At 51.2% G+C, this 25,280-nt stretch overlaps 2 protein-coding genes across 5 annotated transcripts; one reads left to right on the top strand and one right to left on the bottom strand.

The window, feature by feature from the left end:
- Positions 1-2,656: 2,656 nt before the first annotated feature.
- DPCD (deleted in primary ciliary dyskinesia homolog (mouse)) lies at positions 2,657-11,124 on the bottom strand. The gene is made up of 6 exons (XM_075107337.1): positions 11,014-11,124; positions 9,824-9,904; positions 9,039-9,163; positions 8,075-8,208; positions 4,030-4,132; positions 2,657-2,853 (listed from the first exon to the last, which is right to left on the bottom strand). The coding sequence occupies exons 1-6, from the start codon at positions 11,075-11,077 to the stop codon at positions 2,749-2,751; spliced, it is 612 nt and encodes a 203-aa protein (XP_074963438.1). The 5' UTR covers positions 11,078-11,124; the 3' UTR covers positions 2,657-2,748.
- POLL (DNA polymerase lambda) lies at positions 11,090-24,040 on the top strand. Of its 4 annotated transcripts, none has more exons than XM_075107333.1 (9): positions 11,090-11,168; positions 12,692-12,835; positions 13,104-13,401; positions 14,069-14,237; positions 17,352-17,675; positions 18,273-18,446; positions 19,412-19,540; positions 21,545-21,713; positions 22,103-24,040. In XM_075107333.1, exons 2-9 carry the CDS (start codon positions 12,712-12,714, stop codon positions 22,465-22,467), a joined length of 1,752 nt encoding a protein of 583 aa, XP_074963434.1. In that variant the 5' UTR covers positions 11,090-11,168; positions 12,692-12,711; the 3' UTR covers positions 22,468-24,040. The 4 variants fall into 4 exon arrangements, with proteins under 4 accessions (XP_074963434.1, XP_074963435.1, XP_074963436.1 ...); XM_075107334.1 differs by lacking the exon at positions 11,090-11,168 and adding an exon at positions 11,169-11,172; XM_075107335.1 differs by lacking the exon at positions 11,090-11,168 and adding an exon at positions 11,392-11,528.
- The last annotated feature ends 1,240 nt before the right edge of the window (positions 24,041-25,280 follow it).

The following is a 25,280-nucleotide window of genomic DNA, read 5'->3' on the forward strand; positions in this document are numbered from 1 at the left end:
GAGACTGTGTTTTGTTTCAAGTTCCAAAGGGGCTGTGATGTTACCTGCTGATCGCAGAGGCCTGGCTGGGTGGAGGAGGCTGGGCCTATTTTCAGATGCTGTCTACATGTCTAATAGATCTTTCTCCCTGGCTAGACCCTGTGACACTGCTGCATTGAAGGCAGTTCCTGGGATCTTGGATCTCATGTCACTTGTTCAAACAGGAAGTCAAGAAGTAGAATCTGCAACTCGCTTGCTGCCTGCATAATGAAGCAGCAAACTGGACTAGTGCAAACACAAAGGCCTTGATGTGATTTACCAGGATCCTGTAGGCACATCAAACTGGGCTCTGCTCCTTTTTGTGTCAGCCTTCTGAACCCCAGCTGGATCTCAACAACCCTAGCTTTCAGCATGCTCTGTGCCGTCTGGATGAACGTGGATGTCTGTGGGTGAACGTGTTGTGGGTGAATGCAACGGTGTCTGGGGTCTGGTCCTCCTTGGGGAAGGAGGTTGTGAGTTTGAGTATCCTGGGTAGGTAAAGGGGAGGTTTTGTATCACAAACTGGGAGCACTTCTAGGGCAAAGCACACAGCACGGTCCTTTGTTAGAACTTAATAGGTAACTTCCACTGTCAAGAGGCTGCTCTTCCTTTGTAATGCACAAAAATTGGAAGAGGATGTTTGCTGGAGCCCTTGCCTGAGCAGAGAGGGAGTGGAACCAACCAGCCCCTCACCTGCTTGAAGGCAGCCCTTCATTCCAAGGGGATGTTGGACAGCAGCTCAGGGTGCAGAGTGATTTAAAAGCATGGCTCTGCTGCAGGATCGTGTTCTCATAAGGATCCTTCCAGCACAGGTCCGTCACAGTTCCTGATCTGTTCCTGTTCCTCTGCTGCCACTTGTGCCTGCTTGCTGCCAGCCCCCTTGTAGCTGCCATGGTGCTACATACTCCTTGTGTAAGTGGCAGAGTTGATGTCTAAGTGCCCCAAGCAATGCTATAAAAAGCTCATGGCTGAACAATCTTCCACCAGCCCAAAGCTCTAGATCCCAAAGACTGCTAGCCCAAGAAAATGGTTCTGGGGGGACCTCTGGATTATTGGTAACACTGAGCTGCTGAAAAGATGGTGCTTTGCATCAGGGGTTGCTAAATACTGCTGCTGCAGTGCTTGGAGTACTTTGGGCTCTGCATGTGAGGAGAGGTTTAGGTGAGTGATTAAGCATGAGACAGACCGGAGGGAGGGAGAGAGCTGGCAGAGTTTGGGAGCGGGGGAGGTCTGGTTTTCCTCAGGTCCTGGTGTGTTACGGATCCTTTAATGAAATTGGGAGGGGAGGGATGGAGATATTAAATGTCTTTGGCAGTGTCCCCAGGGAGAGGCTGTGAAGCAACTGGAGTAACTGTGGGGTGGGAGGAGGAGTTCTTTATTGCACTGGGACTTGGGCAAGGCCCAGAGTAGGAATGAGTATGTCAGCTGAGCAGGTGCACAAGTATCACCGGAGCAGGCAATGACTCCTGTGTCAGCCCTTCCTGCAGCATTGCTGCTGCCAGCCCCTTTCTGCAGCCCATGTTGGTGTGTACTGCACTTTTGTAGCTGCTTTTAGGTCCCGGCTGAAGCCTGGAGCAGAGCTGCAGCCCCATGGCACTGCCAGCACTGGTGGGTAGAAGGATGCACCCTCACATCTCAGGTGCCATTGAGGAATAGGGAAGCTGCAAGTGGGGCTGGCACACTGGCTCTGATGAGCTCTGCCAGTCAATGGTGCCTCTGTTGTCATGGGAAGGCTATGCAGGTGGCCACCCAGCAGTGAGGCTTTAACTGGGGATGCCACTCGGGCTCTAAGGAGCTTTTTATGGTTTGGAAGCAGTCTCCATCAGGGGAGCTATGCTGGGAGCCTGTGACCTGCCCACTTCAAAGCAGGGTTTCTTTGGGTAGGAGCTGTTCAAATATGAACTGGGATGGAAGGATGTGCAGAGACGGCTGGTGCAGGGCAGAGACAGTAGCTGGTTGGAGGGTCGGTTGTCCCAGTGCATGGGGTGCTGTCTGCGCAGTGAGGTTTGTGATGGGCCATGTTTGTGCCCTCAAGGAAGGGGTGTGCTACTGCTACTCCTGAGCTGGCCGGAGGCCTCTGCCCTTCCCCTCCATGCCATGCAAATGAGGGCAGCTGCATTTCGGTTCCTGTGCTCTGCACAGCTGCCTGTGTTCTGCACATCATGTTGCGCATGGCTGGCAGCAAGGAAGTAGTTGGGTGTCTTCCTCTTCACCCTGTTTTGTAGGCTGTGCCCATTCGGGTCTAGGCATTGATGCTGTTTGCAGGGATCAGTCACCAGAGCATCCTTCTAACTGCACAGAGGACTGTGCACAACAGTACAGGAGGGGAGTGGCTTCCAAGTGCATCCCAGGCAGGTAATGGGTGTGAGGAGGGGATCTTGTTTTCCAAATGTTACTGCCTTTAGCAATGGTGGCAGACAGAGAGAATTCCCATGGGGAACTACCCAGCTTTCAAGTTGCTTCTGGTTATGGAAGATGGGGAGAGGGCTGCTGGCTGTGGCACACTTCCTTTGCATGCTGCAGCTTCCCACAACTCAGAGGATCTTAAATGCCTGCATAAATCAGCAGACCAGGCAGTAAAGAGATTGACTGCCCTGTTGTCTCACTGGGCCTGCAAAGATTCCTCCCAACAGCTCTATTAAGAGGACTAATTTTTATTAGAAAAGGCAAAATAAATACCTTAAAGCTATGCCAGAGAGCTGCCCCCTTCAGCCTCTTAGCAGCCACTGCCTACTGGGTCTTACAATCACCATCCCCATTGTTAGCTGCCTTTATCTTCTTCAGCTCCTTCTGCAGCTGCTCTTCTGCAGCCAGGATCTCCTTTGGCTTCTGGTACTGTAGGACAGAGAGAAATGCCCTTAGCACTCATGTTCAGCCTCTGCTCCAAGCAGACCGACTGGGGCCAGGTGCTACCAGCGTAGCTGGGGCCCTCCTGCCAAGGGAGGCCTTTCTGCTCCCAGCTCCTTCCAAAGCCTGTCTGGAGAGGTGGTGCCATCACGCCAGGGACACTGGCCAAGAGTGTCTTTTACAGTGCAAGTAAAACTTTCCAGTTGGATGTGGAGTCCTGGCCCCCACCAACCCCTCTGGAATATTGTGGCAAGCTGTCAGGCAGATCCCTGGTGTGCTTGCTGATTGCATGCTCACATGTGTTTTTTATATATATATATTTACATATATATAGATAACACTTTTTTTCTTAAAAGGCAGACAGAGAAGTAAGAGTTGCAGTTGTTCTGTCCTCCCCTCAGAGCCCACTCACCCCGCTGCAATTTAGTGGTAGATGCAGGTGCTTTTTGGCAAGGGTTTGGCCCGTAGCAAACAGAAGCTCAGGACTCAAGGTGCTCCTCGTGGCCTATTTCCCCTGCACTCGCACCCCCAACTCTGCTGCAGGGTCTCCCTTGGAGGGGATGCACACTGGGTAGCTGACTTCTGCATTTAAGAAGATGAGCACCTGCTGCTGAAAAGCATCTCTCTGCCTCTGTCTGCTCCTTGCAACAGGTAAGTGCCCATTTTGCTAGTCTCCCACCTCTGCCATGTGTGTGGAAGTGTATCCTTTCCACGTGTCCTCTGGCACAAACCAGGAGGTGATTTTTTTCCTTTTTTTTTTTTTTTTTTTTTAGAGGTCTCACAGACTTTAAGTTCAGCAGGCCCTTGGACTTTTAACACTTTACACTCTGAGCCCAGAGAAACTTGCTGTTACTGAGAGTGGGGGCTCGCTCAGGCCTGAGGGATGGGGTACATGGAAAATAGGGCATGATAGACACTCTTCCACCTGCAAGTCACCTTGAGCAGCAAGCAGGGCCCCTCCTGTGGCCTGGGCTCTCCTGGCTAGTGCCAGCATGCTCAGTGTAATCTGAAACTCCCACTGACTGTGTGACTGGGAAGGGGGCTCATCAGTGACCCTCAGCAGATCTCCCTGCCCTGCCTCATTTCCCCAAATGTAAGAATTTTAACTTCTTTGTGGAAATAAAGAGAAGGGCGAAGTGCTGTTTTATGTGGCTAAAACCTCACCGTGATGATCAGGGTATTGTTGGCGTGGGTAAAGTTCAGGGCAGCTGCATCCAAGGGGAGCTGGTATCGGTCCAGGTCAGGAACAGAGAACTTTTTGTAGTATCTACAAATAAGAGAGGAGACAGAAATGAGGAAGGTGGGGTTCCTGTTCCCCCAGTGGCAGTGCTGAGCTATGGAGTGCTGTTCTACAAGGTGTAGATGAGGACAATAGACCTCTCAGGGTTGCCAGGAGGGCCCTGTGCCATGTTGTGTGCCCGCTGGTGCACCCAGGTTGGCAGGAGCACTGGAAAGAAACCTTCAAACTGGAAATCAGAGCTGGCAAATTCCTGAAAGGCTTTGGTGTGTGAGAGCAGGCTTGGTCCCTCCAGCTTGCCCTTGAGTACTGCCAGACACAGTTAGGGACAGACTGCTCAGCCCTACCAAGAGGTGTCTCTTGTCTTTGTCCCTGCTCATGGCCTCTCATTCCCTCTAAGTATTAGCTTCCATTAGCTCTTATCAAAACAGCTGTCCAAAGCCCTTCTGCCCTGTGACTGACTTTCCTGAGTGACGCACCATTTTGTGTTACAGTCCTTCCCAAACCCACCTCTTTGGCCTCTTGCTGTGCTTCCCAGATCGCTTCCTGCTTTGGTGTTCAGGCACACTCCTGGGCACAGAGCTCCAGGTGTAGCTGCCCAGTGTCACCTGAGCCTCTGCTCTGTAGTGTCTCCCTACAGCCCCCATGATGGCTGTGGTGCTCTTCTGTGCTCCCAGCTCCCCTGGCTGCTCTTTGCCTGTCTCTATCCCAGTTTCCTGATCACCTCTCATACCCAAGCAGAGGACAGAGAGGTTTTTGCCAGCTCCTTATCCATCCTATGTCTCTCCACCAACAAAACCTTGGGCTTTGCTTAGTATGAAGGAAAAGGAATATGTTTCAGGTAGAACTGGAGTGAGTGGTTATAAGCTGTCTAGGCAGCTAAGAGATTTTCTAAGACTTTGGGACCAGATGCTTGTAAAGCTGTGTCTCTGTTTGCCTGAGACCATTCTTCGTTGGCATGGCTTGCCCTGCATCTGTTGCTTCTCTCTGAGGCTGCACCAAATACACCAGCTGGTGGTCCTGTGCCCATGTAGAAGGACGGTTGCATTCTTAATCTCTTCCAGCACTCTAGCGGGCAGTTGTCTCCAAGGAATTGGCCTGTAGCTGGTACTGAGGTGCCCAGAGGAGGGCAGCGGCTGCTGTCGTGCCATGAGGGGTTCTTTTCCATTCAGCTGGCTTTGTGTGAGGCTTGGCCTCTCTAGCTACCTCTGCCCAAATTGCAGTTTATTTTCCAAGTCACGGTGAAAACAGCTACAAAGGGCAAATGGCTCTCCTGGTGCAGTGGGAGGAATGTAAGCAGCTTGTTACCGCAGGGCTCAAACCGTTCTGTGTTGTCATTGCTGTCGGTATTTGGAAAAGGTGGCAGACATGGATAATAAGGGAGATGTCAAAGGTTAAACAGCAGAGATTAGATGAACACAAAGACATGTTAAGGAAGTGTTAACTTCTTACCGATTAGACAAAAAAAAAAGCAGTACACAGAAAAAAACCCACTGTTTCAAAGGGCCTTGGGAGTCATCAATGAAACGGCAGCATTCTGCTGCCCCAGGACTAAGAAGAAGGGGAGAAGAATGGCTTTGGCTGGCCTCAAACTAAAATCTGTGACAAGATCAAAGGAAACTAGATCTGCCTGGCCACCCCCTCCTCCTCCTAACATTACCACTGCCTCTCGCTACAATAATTGAATCAGGTTTGGCGTTTGGGGAGGTGGCTTTCTGGGTTTGTTTTTAGAATTTAGTTTAATGGATTTATTTTACAGCAAGAGGTTTTAAGCAAATCCCACTTGAGCAGCCCTTGCCGTGGCCAGAGGGAACGGGATTGACTGGTGGAAGTGAAGAGCTCCTGTCTGGGGGGGGAGGTAGCTGATGGGCAGTTATCCCTGCTGAGGCAGGCAGATTCTCTGCCCTCGCCTCTCACCCCATGGCCAAGGGCAGTATTGCACTCTGAGCCTGGGTCCTGGCCTGAGATCCACAGTGCATACGTGAAGTCACCTCTGTTATTTTCCTACTGGAAACCCGCTTTTTGTCAGCCTGTAGGGAAAACTGCTACTGGTATGCTGAGAATTTAGACCTGAGCTTCTCAGTAGTGACTTGGCAACCCATCCCATTGCTTGCGCCTCTGGCTGGCCGACAGCAGAGTTCTGTTGCTCAGAAGCAGCATGGCTGACTTCCAAGGGCTGGAGAGGCTCTGAGGCTTCCTTTCTCTCCCGCAGTGATGTGCGTTCTCTTTGTGGACTCCATGCCTTTGTTGCTATCTTGGAATTAGTTGCCAAGTGGTGCATTGCCCTGGCCGACACCCAGGAGAAATGATATAAGATATCTCAGAGCCTGTACTAAGTGTTTTGGTGCTGGAGTCTGTCCCTGCTCCCTACTGACAGCAAAGTAGTTCTTGTCCCCAGTGAGGAGACTTTCAGCTATAATTCTGAAAGTCCTTAACTTTCATAAGCAGGCTGTCAGGTCCTTCAGCGCTCTCTGACATTAGCTGACCAGTGTGGTGGCAACCACTTGTGACAGAGTCCTGTTTTCCTGAGTGGTCCAAAAAAGCTTGAAGTCAGGTAGGGCACAGGTGAAGCCTCAGTGGTACGTTATAACCTTACAGCACCTAGGCAGGCAAAGAAGTTCCCACATACACACCACTGCTAGTAGGAGTGGGAGTAGATAAGACTGTATGTGATAGTATAAGGTTGGGCTTAGGCTCATGCCCTTTCTGTCCTAGCTGTATGCATATCCACATGTGGCTGATGGGTATCTCATTCATCTTTGCCGCTCTTCTGTGAATCCTTTTGCATGCATTTAGGCCAGCATCCTTCTGTACTGGAGCTGTAATTGCTTGCTGTTTTCATGGGGTAGACTCCCCTTCCTCCTGTCTAGCTTTCTGCTGCTTTTGAGCACCCAGGTGTGCTCGTGTGCACAGTTCAAAGATCCCCTTGCCATGGCCTCTGATGTGATAAACTCTTGCCTGAAGACTTTCGGTTTCTGCGATCTGAAAGGGTTCAGTAGCCAAAGTGGAGCAGTTCTTTGCCAACAGCACCACCTACAGCCAGCTACAAAGAGCAGCTTAAAGAGGGCAGGGGACAGATTAGGAAACACTGGGGTTGATTTTACCCATGAGTCTGACCCTTCTCTGTTCTGCAGCGATGTTGGAGAGGAAAGGCAAGCAGAGAGAGCCTGCCCAGCTTTCCATACTGGTATACTATCCCAATTTGTAAATAGCTTTCACTTATCTTCCAGTATCCTCCCTTATTCTAATACTCGTTCCTTGCTATCTCTCGCCAATACTACTGCTCATTCTGGCTTATCTCACTGAGGTTGTAAATGCTTTGGGGCACAGTGCGTGCCTCATTCCATGAGAGATGCCATGTACTGATACAGTATAAGATGATGCTTAAAGGCTTTTCCTTTTTTCCCCTCCCATCTCAAATTTCTTTTGGCAGAATATTGTGGTGCTTCCTTTCCAGATTCAGTCTGTCTTTTTTTTTTCTTGCTACCTCCAGATCATGTCTTTGGTGTTATGACTACAGGACAGGTTGTCTGCCTGGGTGTGCATGACTTTGCTGCACCTGTTGTATCCTGCAGCTCCATGCATTCTGAGATAAAATGACTTGATCATATTGTGTCAGAAGGAGGAAATGGGATGCTCTAGCTTCAAAAGGTCTGCGAGGCTCTATATTTTTCTAAGGGAGCGACATTTGACAGGGTAAAACAGAGCAAACACCCTGCTGCTGGAACTGTGAGATAAGTTTGCAAAGGCCAGTGCAGAGCTCGAGGGGCCGTACTGTAAATGTGTCTGGGGCAGTAGGGAGTAGAAACTGGACAGCAGGAGACACACAGCTGCAAGGTGGGGTCCCTCAGCCCTTGCACACTAGGGATAGAAGGCAAGAGAGGACAACCCCCCACATGCAGACGGTAGTCTGCTCTCTGTGCCAGCCCACCCTGAGGGACTGTCAGCACTGGCAGTGCTGTCCTTACTGACTTCTTGTTCGTGGTCCGGACAACACAGCAGCGCTGCTCCTTCTCCACAGAGACGCTGTAGACCTCCTTGGGGTAGGGCAGGTTACGGATCCGCCACTGGAAGCTGCTCAGGGTATCCTTCCTCATGAAGACAGGCTACAGCAAACAAGTACCGTTAGCAAGTCCCTTCCAGCTGTCTCCTCTGCATCCCCTTCTTCTTGTACTACCTTGAAAGGCTCCACATGGGAGTAGCTCTTCCTCCACACTGGAGCACTAGGAACTAACTCAAGAAACTGCCTGAGCATTGCTTTCCTAGAGCCAGAACTGCTCTACCTTTACCCAGGGCATGGCCTGCTCTGCTTGTAGGAGGCTGAATGTGTCCACTGAGGGAGTCTTGCAGTACAGGATTAAAGGGAAACTGGGCCTCTTCCTCACAGGCAACTGAATACTGAGCTCTGCGTACCCTGGGGACTGGCTGGATCCAGTCCTGGCTCTGCCCCAATTCACTGTGCAGGGCTGTGCTTGTGTTTCAGGCCTGTAGAAAAGATGGTGAGAGACTAAAACCTCTGCCCCCTAAGCTAGTGGGACGTGAAGATGAAACAGGCAGTGCTGTGTTAAGGAGCTGCCTGCTATGCACTGCCTGTGTCAGCCTTTCATTGCCATCGTCTCTGCTTTCCAGCCATTGACTTGTCCTGGTACTGCCCTTGCTTTCAACCTACTTTTTTGGAAGCCAGAATATTGGTTGGCCAATGCAGCAGTACAGTTTCTCTACTTAATGAAACCACAAATCTCTTGAAGACCCCAAAAGAACCTAAGCTGTGCTCTCTTTCTACCCAGCCCATATATTTGGGAGGATTTGTAGCAGCATGCTGGGCAGGTTAAGGCTGTCTCTTGGGGCGGTGAGTGATCTGTGGTCTACTAACTACTGCTGTAAGCCCAAGACTAGGTAGTTTTAGGTGCAGTTATGCCTGCAGACCTCTACATACATTGGAGCTGCTTTCCTTTATGAGCTCTGACTCCAGTGGTCCCAGGAGTGTTGATGTTGGTTCTCCCACTTCAACCTGCCACTTGCCGGAGCCGCCAAGGGTGTTCTTCTCTCGCCATTTTCTACCTGTGGAAGGGAGAAGGCGGCTTTTCATTATTTGGCTCTACAACAACTCCGACAAATAACTGCCAAAGCTGCCCAGCATGCCAAGATGATATGAAGATACAAATCTTAATTCCAGTCATTTCTACTTTGCTGTGAGTGGATCTGTCAGCTGGTCTATTCCTGAGGTCAGAAATCCTGTACTGAGTCTCTTTTTTGCTACTTGGAGCTGAAGCCATGGTGGGGTTGCAACAGGTGCCATGCCACAGCTAACATGGTTTTGCACAAGATCCATGACCAACACCTTACTTGTTAGTGGCTGCAGGAGACACCAAAAGGCATATTTCACCCCCAGCATGTGCTACAGACTCAGTGCCTGGCTATGCAAGATGGCAATCCCATTCAGTCCGTCCAAGTCTGTTGTTACAGATGAGCTGTATGGGAGAGATCATGGGCCAAAGTGAAGTCTGCTACTCCATGGAAGTCAGAGCGCCCGGGGCCAAAACTGAACCATACTTATGTCCCTACAGGTATGCTTATCTCCCAGAATATTTGGGGTGATTTGCTCCTTACCATGAGGTGCCTCTCAACACCCCAGCCCTGTGAGGGCAGACCTGCTGCCACATGTGCCACAGTCCTGCCCCAACCCTTGTCTGCTGGGGGCCAGCTGAAAGCATCACTTACTCACTAACTGACTGGTCTTCAAGTCATACTCTTCGGCCATCTCTTTCCCATCCTCGAACAGGTAGTGGATCTTCTGCTTCCCTAGAGACAAGCCAGGGGGTGAGGGTGATATCCTGAAGAAAATAGAACTTTCTTCTAAGAAATAACAATGAACCATGTGAGCCTGGCAAAACAATGTGGTGGCCACAGAATAGAGCTGAGAGATAGGGAAGCACTTTGTTTGACAACTGTATCCTTGAAGAGAGCTGAGACACTGATAAACGCTAACATCCAAGCCTTAGACAATCGAATCATAGAATGCTTTGGGTTGGAAGGGACCTTTAAAGGTCATCCAGTCCAATCCCCCTGCAGTGAGCAGGGACATCTTTAACGATCAGGTTTCTCAAAGCCCAGTCCAACCTGACCTTGAATGTTTCCAGAGATGAGGCATCTACCACATCTCTGGGCAAGCTGTTCCAGCACTTCACCACCCTCATTGTAAACGATTTTTTTCCTTTTATCCAGTCTAAATCTACCCTCCTTTAGTTTAAAACCATTACCCCTTGTCCTGTCACAACAGGCCTTGCTGAAGAGATTGCCCCCATCTTTCCTATAGTCCCCCTTTAAGATGCTGAGAATTGGGTGATAAAGTGTATAGTCAAGAACAACTAATTGGGATGTTGATCAGAACTAAAACTAAGTGTCCTTTAGGTGAACTATCCTCATGATAATACTAAAAATCACACCTATAGGCCAGAAAACTCAAATAAGCCCCTTACTCTCTGACCAGGCGTGGGAAATTTAAAGGGAGCTATACCTTTAAGTTGACATGAGAAAGACATTAATTATTGGCTGAGGGGTATGACACATTTAACTGCATAAATACCTTGGTAGTTTCTCGGTATGGGGTGCTAGCTTTGTGGGTTACCACCTATCACCCATCTTCGCGCAAAACTTAATTGAATAAAATACCTCTGGTCTGCATGTAGTTTGGGGTTTCGCACACCGGGCGAACGAACCCGCTTTTCGGGATAACCAGGGCAACCAGGAATCCACCTATCCCAGCCTCTGCGGCCGTGTCCCCGCGATAAGGGCCCAGTGTCGGTTGCTGCGGGCCTCTCCCGGGCACAGGGCCGTTCCCCCCCGCCCGCGCCCCCCGCGCTGCAGGGTGACCCCAAAACACGTCGAGGGGGAGGGAGGGGGCCACTTACCGTCCTGCACCAGCGCTGTCTTGCTGGCGGCCCGCAGCCGCTCCAGCCAGCTCGGCACCGCCATGGCGGCCGGGGTCCGTCACCACGGCCCGTCACCACGGCAACGGAGACACTTCCGGCCGCCAACCCGGAAGCAATTCCCGCCGCCCCGGCCGGTAGGTGAGCTCGGCCGGGCCCAGCGCCGGACTCCATCTCCCCCAGCATCGCGCCCTCGCTGGCTTCGGGGGGCCCTTCCCCTCGTCGGGGCTGGGGTCCCGGCTCCGAGTATCTCCTGGTGCTCCCCGCCCCGCCGGTGTGGGGGATTCTCGGCCCTCTCGCCGTTCCTCCTCAGCCCGGGGCGCCGGGGGCGGTGGGTCCCCCCCTTCCTCCCCTTCCCTCTTCTGCCGTCGTCCCCCCGGTCTCGGTCCCAGCCCGAGGGTTCCGGGGAATGGTTTCCTGCCCCCGAGGTGTTGGGGCGAGCCGGCTTGGCGGCATTGAAGCCTTCGTGGCCTAAGGATGCTGGCGAGGCAAGCTCGGTACTTGGCGTGCGTGTTTTGTGTTGGAGGAGTTTAAGTATCGCCTGTAAAACCACTCTTCCAAGCCCTGAAAAGGACTTGGGCACCTAGAACCCTGGGGGGTTTTGGTGTGATTTTTTCTGTTTGTCTAATCGAAAATATTACTGTTTTCAGAGGGCTTTTTTGGTAAAATGTCCTGAAAACAGAAACATTTCTGTGAAGCTGAGTTTTAGAAATGTAGCAGGATTTCTTCTCCCCTGAAGCTGAACTCTTCCTTAGAGAAGCAAGGGCTTGAGTCCAGCTCTGGGTTGGTCTTCCAGAGGACTGTGTTTAGCACTCAGTTGAGAAGGTGACCACAGGGAGAGGACATGGCCGGGTGGGACCAGTTTCAGCTCTTCCAGGCTTAATGTGATATGTTTGTGCTGGCTTGTGTGTGGGAAACCTCTGAGCAAAATATAAAGTGCTGCACAGAGAGGAAACCAGGTCGGTGTTGACTTAACGCTGCAGCTGGCTGGAAGGGGCTGTTGGGATATACAGCAATTCAGGGGTTCATTTGGGCTACATAAAACCGAACTTCCTGGTAGCCTGGGCTGGTAATTAAAGCTCTGAAATTCACTTTTGCAAGGCTTGTGATAGTAAAGCTACAGTTGTACCTGTACTGAACTTGGTTAGTCAATCTTTACTAATTTACTGTTACTAGCTGAAGCCAGCTTAGGGATTTTCTTCCTGCGGCTCTATGGAACACTTGATTGCTGTCAATCGGCTGCTTTATCTCTTCTCATTGGTAACTGGATTTCAGCTCTGACAGGACAGGCATTTCTCTCTTGGGAATGTGCTTAAGAAATATCTGGGAAATAAAGTTGCTTCTGTTGGCTGGGCAGGAAGGAGCCCCAAAATGTTAAAGTAGCTGAATACTTTCTATTATAAGAACTCAGCTTTAGTGGTTTCTAAGGTATTCAAACAGGATCTTAAGTGACTTTTTGGTGATTTCTAACTTTGATTTTTCTGACCTTGTGGGCTGCTATTCTTGTTTCCAGGTGCCTTCCTCAGGTTGAGAGTTTTTGGAAGGCAACAACAAGAAGAGAACTCCAACCAACAAAGACAGCAAGCAAAATGAGTGACTCTTAAGTTGTGATTGTGTAACACTGTTCTAAACAACCTCCTTCTTTCTTATTGGTTTGCAGCAATTGCAGCTAAACTTCCCATGAGGCCTATGGAGCCACCAGGGATTGTCAAAGCCTTTCCCAAAAGGAAGAAGGTGAGGGATGACTCAGGGAAAGGCATCCCTCGAAAGATCCCGAAAGAGGAAGGAGCAGAGATACCTGAGGGTAGGTCCTACATGCCCATGACGTGGAATATAATACTCCTACCCTAGCTTATTAACTGGAGATGCTGTTCCCCAAAAGGCTTTGTTCTAGTGCTTGAGTGTGTTTTCTGTAGAGATCATGGCCAGCTTGCTTTGGTGTGTCCAGCTGGTCCCCCCCAAAGACTGCCTGCCACTGTTGTGCCATCAAGTCCTATGTGAGATATGTAGCCCTCTTGGTTTGGGACACTGTTCCTCTTGTCACTGAGGTCCTGCCCCTCTGTTTTCCTCAGGAGAGTGGCTGAAACCAGTCACCACCTACGTGTTGCAAGCTGGCATTGGCCAAGCCAGGGCGGAGATCTTCCACAAGCAGATTGTCCAGAATGGGGGTGTTGTACACAACCAGCTCTCCTCAGAGGTGACACATGTCATTGTGGCTGAAGACATGGACTGTGAGCGGGCCTTTCGGCTCCTTAAATTAGCCAAGCTACCTTCAGGGTTGCAGCTAGTGAAGGCATCCTGGCTAAGTGCTTGCATTAGAGACCAGAAGCTGCTGAGTACTGCTGGCTACAGTGTCTTTATCCCTCACAGGTATGAAATGCCACACTGTCATTCCTCCCTACAGCGCTTCTATCCTAAACTGGACAGCACTAAAATTTGGCCTCTGCTCAAAATCTCGACTGTAACTCCTTGCAGCTCCTGTGGGCACAACTCAAAGTCACTTTTCCCCATACAGACTGTGAAATTTAGTGACTTTATGACCAGTTGCCATTCTGTGGGGTAGCAAAACATGGAATGGAGTCCAGAAGCATTAACAGGAGTCCTGTCACTTGCTACAGGTGCTAAAAGCACCTCTTCCTAATCCATCAGTGATAGCAAGATTTATTTTAAAAGTGCTGAGGATTAAATGCTGTTTCTTACTTACTGCAGTTGAAAACTAGAGAGAATTGACAACTAGGCACAAGAGGAAATAAGGAATGGAGCAGCAGGCAGCCACAGGTTAGGATCAAAATGTTTTGGCAAAGTTTAGGAGAGAGTCTAAGAGTGAGGTAGATAGGAGTGGAAGTTGCAGGTCGGAAAGGTGGTTGGAAACTGGGGAATCGAGCCAAAACCAGAGTAACCAGTCTGTGATCTGAGAGAGTACAATTCATATGGGTTGTTTGGTCCACCCCAAAACATGCAGAAGGATTTCTCAGTCAAGCTTCTGGGGGCTGAGAAGTCCTGCTTCTCATATACTAAGGCATCTGATCCATGGCAGGTACCTGGAGGAGGGACAACTACAGAAGGAGCAGCAGCAACAGGTCCTGGGCAGTGAGGAGATCCATCCCCCAGCAGAGGAAGGAGCAGTGAAACCAAATACTGAAGCACAGGTGGAGGATTCCTCACAGCGAGGCCTGGGCACCCTTGGACAGCAGCAGCTGGCTGAGGTGAGGCTTCCTGCCCAGGCCCTTCTTGTGAACAGATCCTGCATGCTGCTTTTCCTGGCTAAAAGCATCCCTGCAGGGATGCAAGGCCAGATTTTCTCAGCAACGAGAAAGTATTTGGATGTTTCGGTGGGTTGATGCTGCAGGCTCAGGCCTTGGACAGGGTTACTGCTTCTCTTTGTCCCTTTCAGGTGTTAAAAGTAGAAACAACACCCCTTAAATTTCTAGCTGAAGCAGCCCTGGTGGTCTGATTAGGGCAAGGCTCACTCTAATGATCATGTTTCCCTGCATCCTTTTGAGGAATATTCCCTGGCTGAGAATATCTCCCTTTCAGGAAGCTGTTTCTGATATTTCGTCCTGTGTTCCTGCCTGAGCTGTACTGACCCGTTCTCCGTGCCTTGGCAAGAACCCTGTTCAGACACATGTGCAGTGGATCAGGTTGCCACTTGAATGATTGTGGCGGTGTTCTTAAAATATCTATGTTGGGTTATTAGTGGCCTCTGCTGTGAGTCAGCTTCTCTGACCTGCCATTACCTTTCTTTCCTTTCTCTGTATTTTTGCTCAAGTTTGCTGAATTCTTTTTGGGCATTGGTGTCGCTCAAATCTATCTGTAGCAAAGTTACCCCAGACCTCTTAGAGCAGCAGCTGCCTTGTAATGCTGGCATCTGTTTTCTAACGCAGTCCCAAATTTTGTTTCACAAAAACCTGTAGTTACCCCCTAACTGGCAGTCCACTGAGGGGTCCTTTGTTTTAGGCTTTCCCTTGAATATGTGTAGGGGAGGATCTTTTCTCCCCAGACTTACTATCCAGTGTGCTATAGGCAGAGTTGGCTGCTACTTAACTGCATCACCTTTGCAGTTACTCCATCTTTGCTGTTTCTTGTAACTAATTAGTCACAATCATTATTAACAAATCTCACACTTAATGGAAGAAAGGGTGTTGTGTACTGTTATGGATCCTGCGGTATCTGCCCTGCTTTCTGCTCACATTTACTTTGTGTGGTCAGACAGCTGCTAGAGTCTGAAGCCTTATTGCCTTTTATTTTCTTTTAAATCCCCTCAAGCAACGATATTTCCTGTTAGGCTGTGCACAAAAGCAGTATTTGTAGACACTTCAGTAAAATCCTTTGTCCCCAGCTTAGGACTGTGTGAGTTTGGAGAGAAGAAGAGAACCCACAGGATATGCATTAAAGACCGTGCCAAGCGCTTTTAAGACCCAGCTACAACAGTAAAGCTGAAGCTGAATTCTCAGCTTAGAAGTAGCTTCCCTTTAAGCACAGAGTCTTTTCTAGCTTGGGTGGATATTTTTTCTCTAGGAGATGATGAGTGTGCCAGTTTCATACTGAACAGGGACTGCTCTGGGGTTCTGCATTTGGATGTAAACTCCGGTGAGGAAACCTTGTTACCAGTCAGACTGTAGCAACCACTGTGTGACTGGCATCTGCATGCAGTAGTTTTCTGCAAGGCAGCCTTTGCAAGTTGTCCCAGTTATTCACTGGCTGAACCTTGGGGCTGTTACCCCAGGCTGCCTGCTTCCCTCTTCAGCAGTGTATTGCCTCAACTACTGGGCCTCAGCTGCTATCCTGGCTCCTGTGCTGTGCTCCATAAAAACCATGCACATCCCAGTGTCACCTAGCTCTAGCAAGTCAGCTGCTGTAGGTTCCTGGTCTATCTTTAGAGGCTCATGGGACTAGTTGTTTTTGCACATATGGTTGTAAAGCGTCCATCAGCTTTGCTGGCAAAGTGTAGAGAGTCAGGGGTTTACGTGCCATTTCACCTATGTGACACTGCTGGCCAAGAGGGTGGGGGTTGCATGCTCCAGCTGCAGAGTTGTTTGTGTTGTGCTTGGATAACATGTTCCTTAAATGCTTTTAAGGAGCTTACTAACCAATCTGAACACTCTGAGGCTCTGCTACCCTTAGAGGGAGCAGTGTCTTAAGGGAGTTGTGTTTCAAGGTGAATAAAGCTGCTGTAGTCTAGAAAATCTTCGGTCTGACCCAGTTTTCAGAGTTATAAAAGGGAAGCATCCTGCCTCTTCTGCCTAAAGTCTTCAGGTCTGTATCTTGCAGGAATTGTGTCTCCAGACCTCCCTAGCCAGGAGAACCAGAGGTTGTGAGGATATGGCTCTGCCTTAGTTAGGTTGACGTTCTGCGGAAACTCATAACAGGACTTGTGTGCCACATGTAACTGCTGGACTGATCCCAGACAGTCCCATGCCATTCAGGGTTACTTCCACGGTACAGGAGCTCTTCGATCTTAGAGAACTCCTGTGTTTATACATCAGGAGAGAGGGGGACCCCAGTGAGCAAAGCAGTCTACAAAGCCTCTGTGTGGCTTCCCACTTCTATCCCCTTTTGTTCGTTACCTGAAGCTAAGGCTCTTTGTTTCTTAAGTCCACACAGAGGCATCCTAATGCTAAGGGTATCAGCAAATGTATACATTGGTTCTTTCTTCTGTCACTGAGGAATGTGGAGTCCTTTGTGTCATTCCTTCCTCCCCCTTTCTCTTGCAGATAGCCATGGGGAAAATAGGGGGGTTGTAATTTACTGCCCTGTTAAGATTTTGTGTCTGTAACGTGAAAAAAGAGTTCAGTGCAAAAACAGAGTTCAGTGCATATCTCCTGTGATCTGCATCGTGGGGTGGAAGGTGCAGAGTCTGAATGTGAGAGATGTGTCTGTGCAGCCACCAGACCAGCGAAAGGTTTCCCAGTTGGGAGCAGAGGGAGTCAGGATCTCCCCCAGCTGGGGATTTTAGCATTGTCATACTGTGATGCGGGCAGCAGTAGCTCACTTAACCAATGTCTTACCTCAGCTAGGTCTCAGGGGCTTGGCTATAGGAGATACGTGTGTGCTTGGATCACAGGTGGACAGCCGTCTCTAGTCTCCTGTGCTTTGTGAGATGTGCATGTAGCTTCAAGGGGTGCATGCGTAGCTTGGAGAATGAATAGCTATGGTGTGCATATAACTAACCGCTTGTAGAGATGGCAATTTGAGCACTGCATGCCCTGGAGGTTAGTTAGTGCTCTGACTTCCTACTCTCAGGAGCAGCCTGCGCCAAAGGGACATATGTGAGGCATGCACTTATTCTCACATGGCTGCTTTTCTACCTCTCCCTAAAGAAAGTCTCTGATGATGGAGACAGTGAAGGAGAAGATGCTAGTGTCACCCAGGGAGATCTGGAAGCATTGATTTCTGGCCACTACCCTGTGAAATCATCAGAGGAGACCAGTGACAGCTCTTCTGCAGTGGCCCAGCCTGCCAGCAAGTGGGTTTGTGCCCATTCATCCAAGAGCAAGAAGGAGAATCACAATCAGTGCATCACAGAGAAGCTGGAAGTGCTGGAAAAGGCCTATTCGGTCCAGGGGGACAAGTGGAGAGCTCTGAGCTACTCCAAAGCCGTCAATGCACTCAAGAGCTACCACAAACCAGTCACCTCCTACCAGGTAAAACAGCTTCCCAGGGTGGTGGAGCAGGGAGATAGACCCAGCATCCTAGTTCTGTTATGAACCAGATTCCTTTCGCTTTCTATAACATGGAATAGCTTATCTTCAGGCCTGGCAATTCCTGCCTGTGGGAGAGTTTTGATGGAAGTTGTGCAGCAAGTGTGAGTTGTATTTATTGACCACCTGCAGTGTTTTCAGATGAGCAGAAGAGGGGAGTCTGAGTCTTTTTACAGCCAAATCTCAGCACCAATGAGATAAATGCCTTCTCTAGGCTCAATGCAGGGACATTTTCTCCCTCCTCTTCGGCGTCAGCAACTCCCACCATTGGAGATAATGTATAAACTAATTGGATCTAGGCCTGATTGGCTGTGACAGTGTGTTAGTGTTTTAGTCCTGTTCTTCATGCTTGTCCGTTTCCATTTGGGATTGAATCAGTGTAGCCATGTAAACTTGGCCTAGAGAAGAGAACAGCAGTCAGAACTAGTCCTGCCATGTATCAGTCACCGATCAAATGGCTAGCTAGGCTCTGAGTGGGTAGCAGCTCCCAGCTTGTGTGTAGCCTTTGCTTTTCTAGTAGTGGCTCTGGTTTCTTGCTAGGAGGCCTGTAAAATCCCTGGGATTGGGAAGCGAATGGCAGAGAAGATCATGGAGATCTTGGAGAGCGGGCACCTGCGCAAGCTGGATCACATCGGTGAGAGTGTGCCTGTGCTGGAGTTGTTTTCCAACATCTGGGGAGCAGGGGTCAAGACAGCTCAGATGTGGTACCAGCAGGTAAGGTTTGTGCCTTACACAGGAGGTTCTCAGACTAGGGTTTGAAGGCTGCATCTGAGTGCAGGAGAATTACTTTCACAAATAGTTTCCAATTGCCAGTTTCCACAGATGGGATTTGAGTCTGGTGTTATGGGAGGCGCTGTGAGGCTGGATCCTGTTGTGGGTGTGTTTGGGGAGAATGGAGCGCAACCGGCTGAGACTTGAGTTTGGGTGGAGGATAGGCAAGAGAGACATGCAATAAGAGGAGTGGGGACACGCTGCCTCTTCCGTTAGCATTGCTGCTTGGAGCTCATCTCACCCTGCTCACTGCAATGACACTGCTAAGAGCCAGGCTTAAGCCAGGACATCTTGGCCATGGAAACTCTTGATCCAGTTGCTGGCCTGTTGGCCTCGCTGGCTCTTGTAGCTGTCAGAGCAGCTGTCTACCTTGTCTGGCAGTTGTAAAAATGAGGTTAAAGTAATTGTGTGAACGTGAGCAACCCAGGCTACTGTGTGGGTTTGTTCTTTAAAAAAATTTGTTTCCTGAGCATAGAGCTAACGAAGCCTGGTTTCATGTAGTGTTTGGTTCACAACTGGATTCTTTGCTGTCTTAAAAATATGGTTGTGTTCACACTGTAGGGTTTCCCTCGTTGGGATATTGTGGGTGTTATTCCTTTACCTGCATCACTTGTTTTCCTTCAGGCTGTAGGAACACAGTGCCTTAGGAACAGTAGCCTTCTGCTAGGTTTAGTTAAGATTCAGAGTCACTGTGGGGTGGAGATTTAGAGGTGTGTGTGGGTAGCGGGATTGCCTAAATCTCTTTTTTTAGGAATGAGGCCATAAGTGATCTCTACATGTGATCTCAGAAGCTGTGACTGGCCTGGACTTGAGACAGATTAAATATAATCTCCCTAAGTCTTGCTTGAAAGTATTTGAAGAGCGAAGTCTCAGTCGATGTTTGAATATCATCATGTGGTCTGCTCTAGGGTTTCCGGACGCTGGATGACATCCGCACCAAGGCGACTCTCACCAGCCAGCAAGCTGTGGGGCTGAAGCACTATGCAGATTTCCTGGAGCGCATGCCTCGGGAGGAAGCTGCAGAAATAGAACAGACCGTGAGTAGCTTGGCCTCGGGCCCTCGGAGTAGAGTAGCTGCTGGGACCTGACGGGAGGGTGCATGCTGTTATAGCTGAGCTCTTCAGCCTCTCTTCTGACCAGGGTCAGTGCTTGGGGGAGCCTTTCTGGGTATGGGCACACAAGGCACCTCCTTTGCCCTGTAGGAAGGTTCAGTTTGAGTGCCTGACAAGGAGGAGGATACTTCACAGGTGTCAGTTCTACACACTGCTTTGAAAAAGGCTGCACGTGGCGTGGTGGGATGAGGAGGTGTCCAGCTCCCCTTTCCTGCCTCTCATCTTCTCTGAGATGTATGCTTTCAGCCAAGGCCCCTGAGCTGTCTCCCTCATGCTGCTTCTCCAAAGCAAGCTTGAGCACCCTGTGAGCTGGCTGTCAGTGGGGAGATTGAGATGGATATCCCTGCTGGAAATGAAGGGGATTCAGGTTGCAGATATGTGCTGCTTGCTTTACTATACCATGGCACTCCAGGATTATGGGGTGCTAAGCCAGTGTACCCTAATGTGAGCAGAAAGCTTGGGGGACACAGTCATTGCTACCGCTGTGCTCTCTGGTCACCATGGAAGCAGCAGCCAGCGTGACCCTGTCACTCGGCCACAGGGCCTGGCCACAAAGAATACACTCCTGCCAGGCTCCTGCTGGGGTGTCAGTCCCGTGTGCCGGATTAGCCATTTTGGTGGTGAGTGGTCCCTTTCCCAGGCAGGCTGGGTCGAGGAGCTGGCTCGTGGGGGTGGGTCTATTGTTATCTTGATGGGATTACTGCACTCCCCTCTATACGCACACACCTCTGATCCAGGCCCAGGAGAGAGAATGAGGGATTAGTCACTGTCTGTGCTGCCTGTCACAGTGAGATCTGAGGAGCTTTTAGGCTCTTGGGTGGGGCTGGGAGTTTTCTAGAAATCTTCATTTAAAGCCAGAAGGGGGACAAGGACACCAAAGGAGGGCTTGCTCTGCATGAGAAAGGCTTGTGGCTTCTTGGAGCACCTCTGGGGCGAAGGTTAATGGGTTTATCTCTTGCTAATGAAGGATGATCCCCAAGAGTGACAAGGGGCTGTGGGCATGGACACTGCCTTCCTGAACCCCAGCCTCTGTGATGGCCTCGTCACTGGGAATTGCTGAGCCCCTAATTATTTGCTGCCAGCAGGATGATTGGCACAATCAGACTAAGAATACTTTAATCCTGTCCAAGGACCTAGGAGCCTTTCTTAAGCATTTAATGAATGAAGCCATCAGAATTAGCACTGTGCACAAAACAGGAGCTGGGGGTGGCTGCATCAGGGGAAGTTCTGATTATATGTGTCATTGCTGGCAGCAGCATGTTGGCATCCATTTGGTCTAAAATGCTGGGACATTTGTGGTTTTTCTGGGTCACGAAGCCCAGCTCCCTTACAAAGGCAAAGCTCCTGGCAGGAGTGGGCTACAAAGGACACTTGCAGATTTTCTGCTGTCTTGGGTCCTGCCAGGGAGACGCTCCGTGAGCCCATCTCTGCTTCGGAAACAGGACCTGTGACCATCTCGTGTTGAACCAGTTCTCTTTGTGGGTAGAGATGGTGAGCTTTGCCCTCGTGGCCCACAGGAGAGCTGACAAACCTCTCCTGCTGTCTCAGACACCCAAGGCTCTGAGAGGTTGTGCCACACTTTGTCTCCTCAACATTGCTGCATCTTCCTGCTTGTTTCAACCCAGCTCTAGCCCAGTGCCCTAAAGAGCTGATGACTGATGGTAGCACCATGGTGGATCACTGTAATGTGTGGCAGTATGCTGGGCATTTGCAGGACTGTCTGGAGGTCACCCCAGCTCACATGGCTCCTGACAGCAGGACAGCCTCCTTGGTGGGGCAGTTTGCCGTGCCTGCCAATTGTCTATTCTGTATGGAGAACCCTGGAGATGCAGGACAGGCTGCAAGGCAGGCACAAAATCCTTTGCTGCCTTGATGGAAAGGGCATGAAGAGACTGGTCTCTGATCCCTCATCCCTTTCTCTTCTTGGAGGTCAGACAAGCTGCCCTGGCCCTGAAGCCTGGGCTCGTGTGTGTCGCATGTGGCTCCTACCGTCGGGGGAAGCCCACCTGTGGAGACGTGGATGTGCTGGTCACTCACCCAGATGGTCAGTCTCACCGCGGGGTGTTCAGCAAGCTCCTTGACAGCCTCCACAGGAGCGGTAAGAGGGCTGGGGACTGGCACATGGCTCTCGAAGCTGTTGTTAGCATGGCCAAACTGAGGAGGTAATGAGGTGAATGGCATTCATTGAAGGGCAGCTAATCACTTTTCCCAAGGACAGGACATCTTGTAAGTCCTTAGAGTACTGCCCCTGGTCCTGACCCTGGCCCTGCTCCAGTGGCACATTTGCAGCCAGTGTTAAGGAGGGAGTATTGCTGCAGCTCAGCATGGCTTCTCCTATCTGGGTGATGCTGTCAGGGCTGAGGCTGGGTTACCCTTGGGGTCTCACAGCACGTCATGAGTCACCTCAGCTGCGCTCTGGACAGTGGGGAGTTCAGAATGCGTCAGTCTTTGCCCTTCAGCTTCTTTCTGCCTGTTCCCTCTCCGCAGGCTTCCTGACAGACGACCTGGTGAGTCAGGAGGACAATGGTGATCAGAAGAAGTACCTGGGGGTGTGCCGCCTCCCCGGGCCAGCCCGGCGTCACCGCCGGCTTGACATCATCGTGGTGCCTTACAGTGAGTTCGCCTGTGCCCTGCTCTACTTCACTGGCTCAGCTCACTTCAACCGCTCCATGCGGGCCTTGGCCAAGACCAAGGGCATGAGCCTCTCGGAGCATGCCCTCAGCTCAGCTGTGATGCGAGGCCCTGGAGGCGTCAAGGTGGCATCTGGCCACACTCTGCCCACTCCCACAGAGAAAGATGTCTTCATTCAGCTGGGGCTGCCTTACCGGGAGCCCTCAGAACGGGACTGGTGACAGCTGGTTGTCACCCAGCATCCTGGGCCCACTGCCGTGCAGCTGTTTTGAAGGGTGCTGGTTTCCCCAGTGGTGCTCTGTGGTGACTGCAGACTGGGGAACACACCCCAGCAAACTGGGGGTCCTCACAAGCACAGGGTCCTGCTGCTGGCAGAGCTGTGTGGCTTCACCCAGCACAGGCTGCGGACTGGAACCACACTGGAAGTGCTGCCTGATGCCACAGACAGCCACTGGCTACCAGAAGGGCTTGCTGCCCATCAGCTACCCTGCTACCCTGGCCCTGCTCTCTGGCGAAGCTTCAGAAGGCTGGGCTGCAGAGCCTTGTGATCCAGCCTCTCCCAGTGCTTGGGAACAGGGGAAGTGGGATGCGCCTTCCCCTGTGTTTGTGCACAGACACCCAAAAATCTCTGCCCTGAGCTGTGTATGAAGGCAGCCAGGGTCTGGCCCTGGAACAGGCCTTTCCCCTTCTCACTACTGCTGGCAATTTCTACTGTTGGAATCATGAAGGGTTCCACTGTGCTGCTGCTGTGTCCTCCCTCCATCTGAGCTGACTTGTGTCCTCTGGTGGGTCTCACTGCACAGGGTCAGAATGCTGTGACTGCCACCAGCTTCCCCTAGTGCCAGGTGAGCCTTGAAGAAGGCATAGGGACCTGATGTGCTGTACCTGCTTGCTCTCAGCCCATCGTGTGCCAAGGATCCTCAAGTCCAGAGCTGTGATCCCCCTGCCGTGGCCCCAAGGGCTCCTTTCCTCTCCGTGCAGGAGAGGAGCGGACCTTGCAGCTCAGGGGAGCTGTGCTCAGGAAGAGTTTGAATGTAATGGCACTGAACATAACCCAGTAGGGCTGTGTGTTTGTGCATAAGAGGTGCAGAGGCAGAGAAGCATGAGGAGACAGTTTAGTTCTAATTTGGGCAAAGCAAAGCTTTTGCTTTGTAGATGTGGAAGCCATGGAGTCATCTGGCCTTTGATCAGAGTGTGTGTCTGTGTCTATACAGGTACATGTGTGCTGGCCATGTCAGTTGCATGGGAGTGAATTTTATTTCTCAGGAAACCTCAACTGTTTTTATATTCTGGAGATGAATGTCCCAGAGACTCGCAGTGCTCTTTTTCCGTTATGGGTATTGCAGTGGTTCCCACTGGCAGAGGTGCTGCTTTGCGACGTTGGCTGCCAGGAATGCCATGGCGGGTGTTTCTGTGCCAGAACCCCAGGGCTTCCTCTGGCCAGTCTCTGGGCCTGGCCTCCTGCTCTCTTGTCTCGTGGGGCACCCGGCCACCCCTGCTCTGCACTCTGCCATGTCTTTGTAATGTGCAATGACAAGCTGCGTGTTTGCTGCCAGGGCAGGCACAAGGGTGTTAAACCTGGTGGGTTTGCACAGTTTCTTGCTGCAGGGTCAGCTGTGGCTGCTGGGCACCAGTAGCGGGGCTGGGGTGTTTACTGGGGAGGCCTTGACCCCAGCAGTGTCATTTGTCAGCCCAGCCTTTCTGCTGAACACCCAATGGAAATGAATGTCTTCTGGCATGTCTTGGTGCTTTGAAATTTGAAGTATAATAAATCCCTTCTCTCTTTTTCCTTCACATCTCTGTCTTTTTGCTTTCTGCCCTGCAACTGTTGGGACTCTTTTCTCTGGCTGACCAGGAGCCGCCACTGTGCTGGCCTGTCTCGCTGTTTTCAGTACAGGCAGGGAGAAGGCAGTGGACCTTCATGCTGTTGGGTCACCAGTTCTGGCTCTCAGAGCAGGGAGTTGCTGGCCACCAGCCTCCCGTGGCAGAGCGGGACCTGGCTGTGTCCTGGCATCCAGCTGGCCACGTGGCTGAGCTGGGGCTGGCCGTGCCCAGAGAAAGGAGCAATTCCTGAGCTCTGAGTTCCCTTGGGCTGAGCTCTTACTTCATGTGTGGAGTCAGGAAGGAATTGCTGTCAGCTTTTCCATATTTCATCAAAGAGTAGGGTATATGGGAGTTGGCTGCTGCTCTGTCTCCTGTTTTGTGCCTGGAGCACAGCTCAGTCTCCTGAGCATGGAAATGCTTTGGTTTTCCAAGGGGAGTCTGAACAGCCTGGAAGCCAAGGGAGCACATGGAGATGAGCAGTGAGAATCATTGGCTCAAAAGGGAGATGTAGAAGCTGGAGAGGGCCAGGGGCTGCTGGGGTAGGCGGAGGCTGGGGCAGAGCCAGCGAAGGCTGGGATGGGTTCTCCAGGGGCGGAGGGGAGCCAGCCCCAGACCAGGCTGGGGAAGTCCAGGGGGAGAACTCACTACCCAGGGAGGCTGGGCATGGCCACAGCTGGCCTCATGCAGGGCTGGGGATAGTCCTGCCCCAAAGGGAGGTTGGATGGGGGCTCCCTCTCCCTGCAGTGCTGCTGGGCTGATCCTGGAGGATTTTTTCCTAGAGCCTTATGGCTGGCAGCCCTGGCCATGGGCCTGTTTCTGCCTGGGCTGAGGCAGGGAGTAAAGTATGGGGCTGCTCATCTTAGCCCCTTGGTGAACACCAGTATGCCTCCAGCTCTGCTTGCTGGGGCGAGCTGTTCCTGGAGGGCTGGGTCTGCCCCTCTCACCAGGGCCATGTGCTGGGGCCATCACTGGAGGTGGGGGAGATGTGACACTGCTGGCCCCCAGCTCCTTCCCTTTTGTCACCCCCCTCTCCAGGGACACAGCTCACACCCTGGTGCCAAATGGGTTCCACAGCACCTCATCAAAGCCTTGGCCCTGCTGTTTGTGCTGCTTTTACTTGGGGGGAGGCCAGATGGGGCTGGGGCTGCTCAGGAGTGGGACTGTTTGCCCAACCCCTTGGGCAACAGCAGTGAGAGTGGCCCTAGTGCAT

The sequence above is a fragment of the Phalacrocorax aristotelis genome, chromosome 12 (genome assembly GCF_949628215.1).
Source record: "Phalacrocorax aristotelis chromosome 12, bGulAri2.1, whole genome shotgun sequence".
In the NCBI taxonomy this organism is placed as follows: Eukaryota; Metazoa; Chordata; class Aves; order Suliformes; family Phalacrocoracidae; genus Phalacrocorax; species Phalacrocorax aristotelis.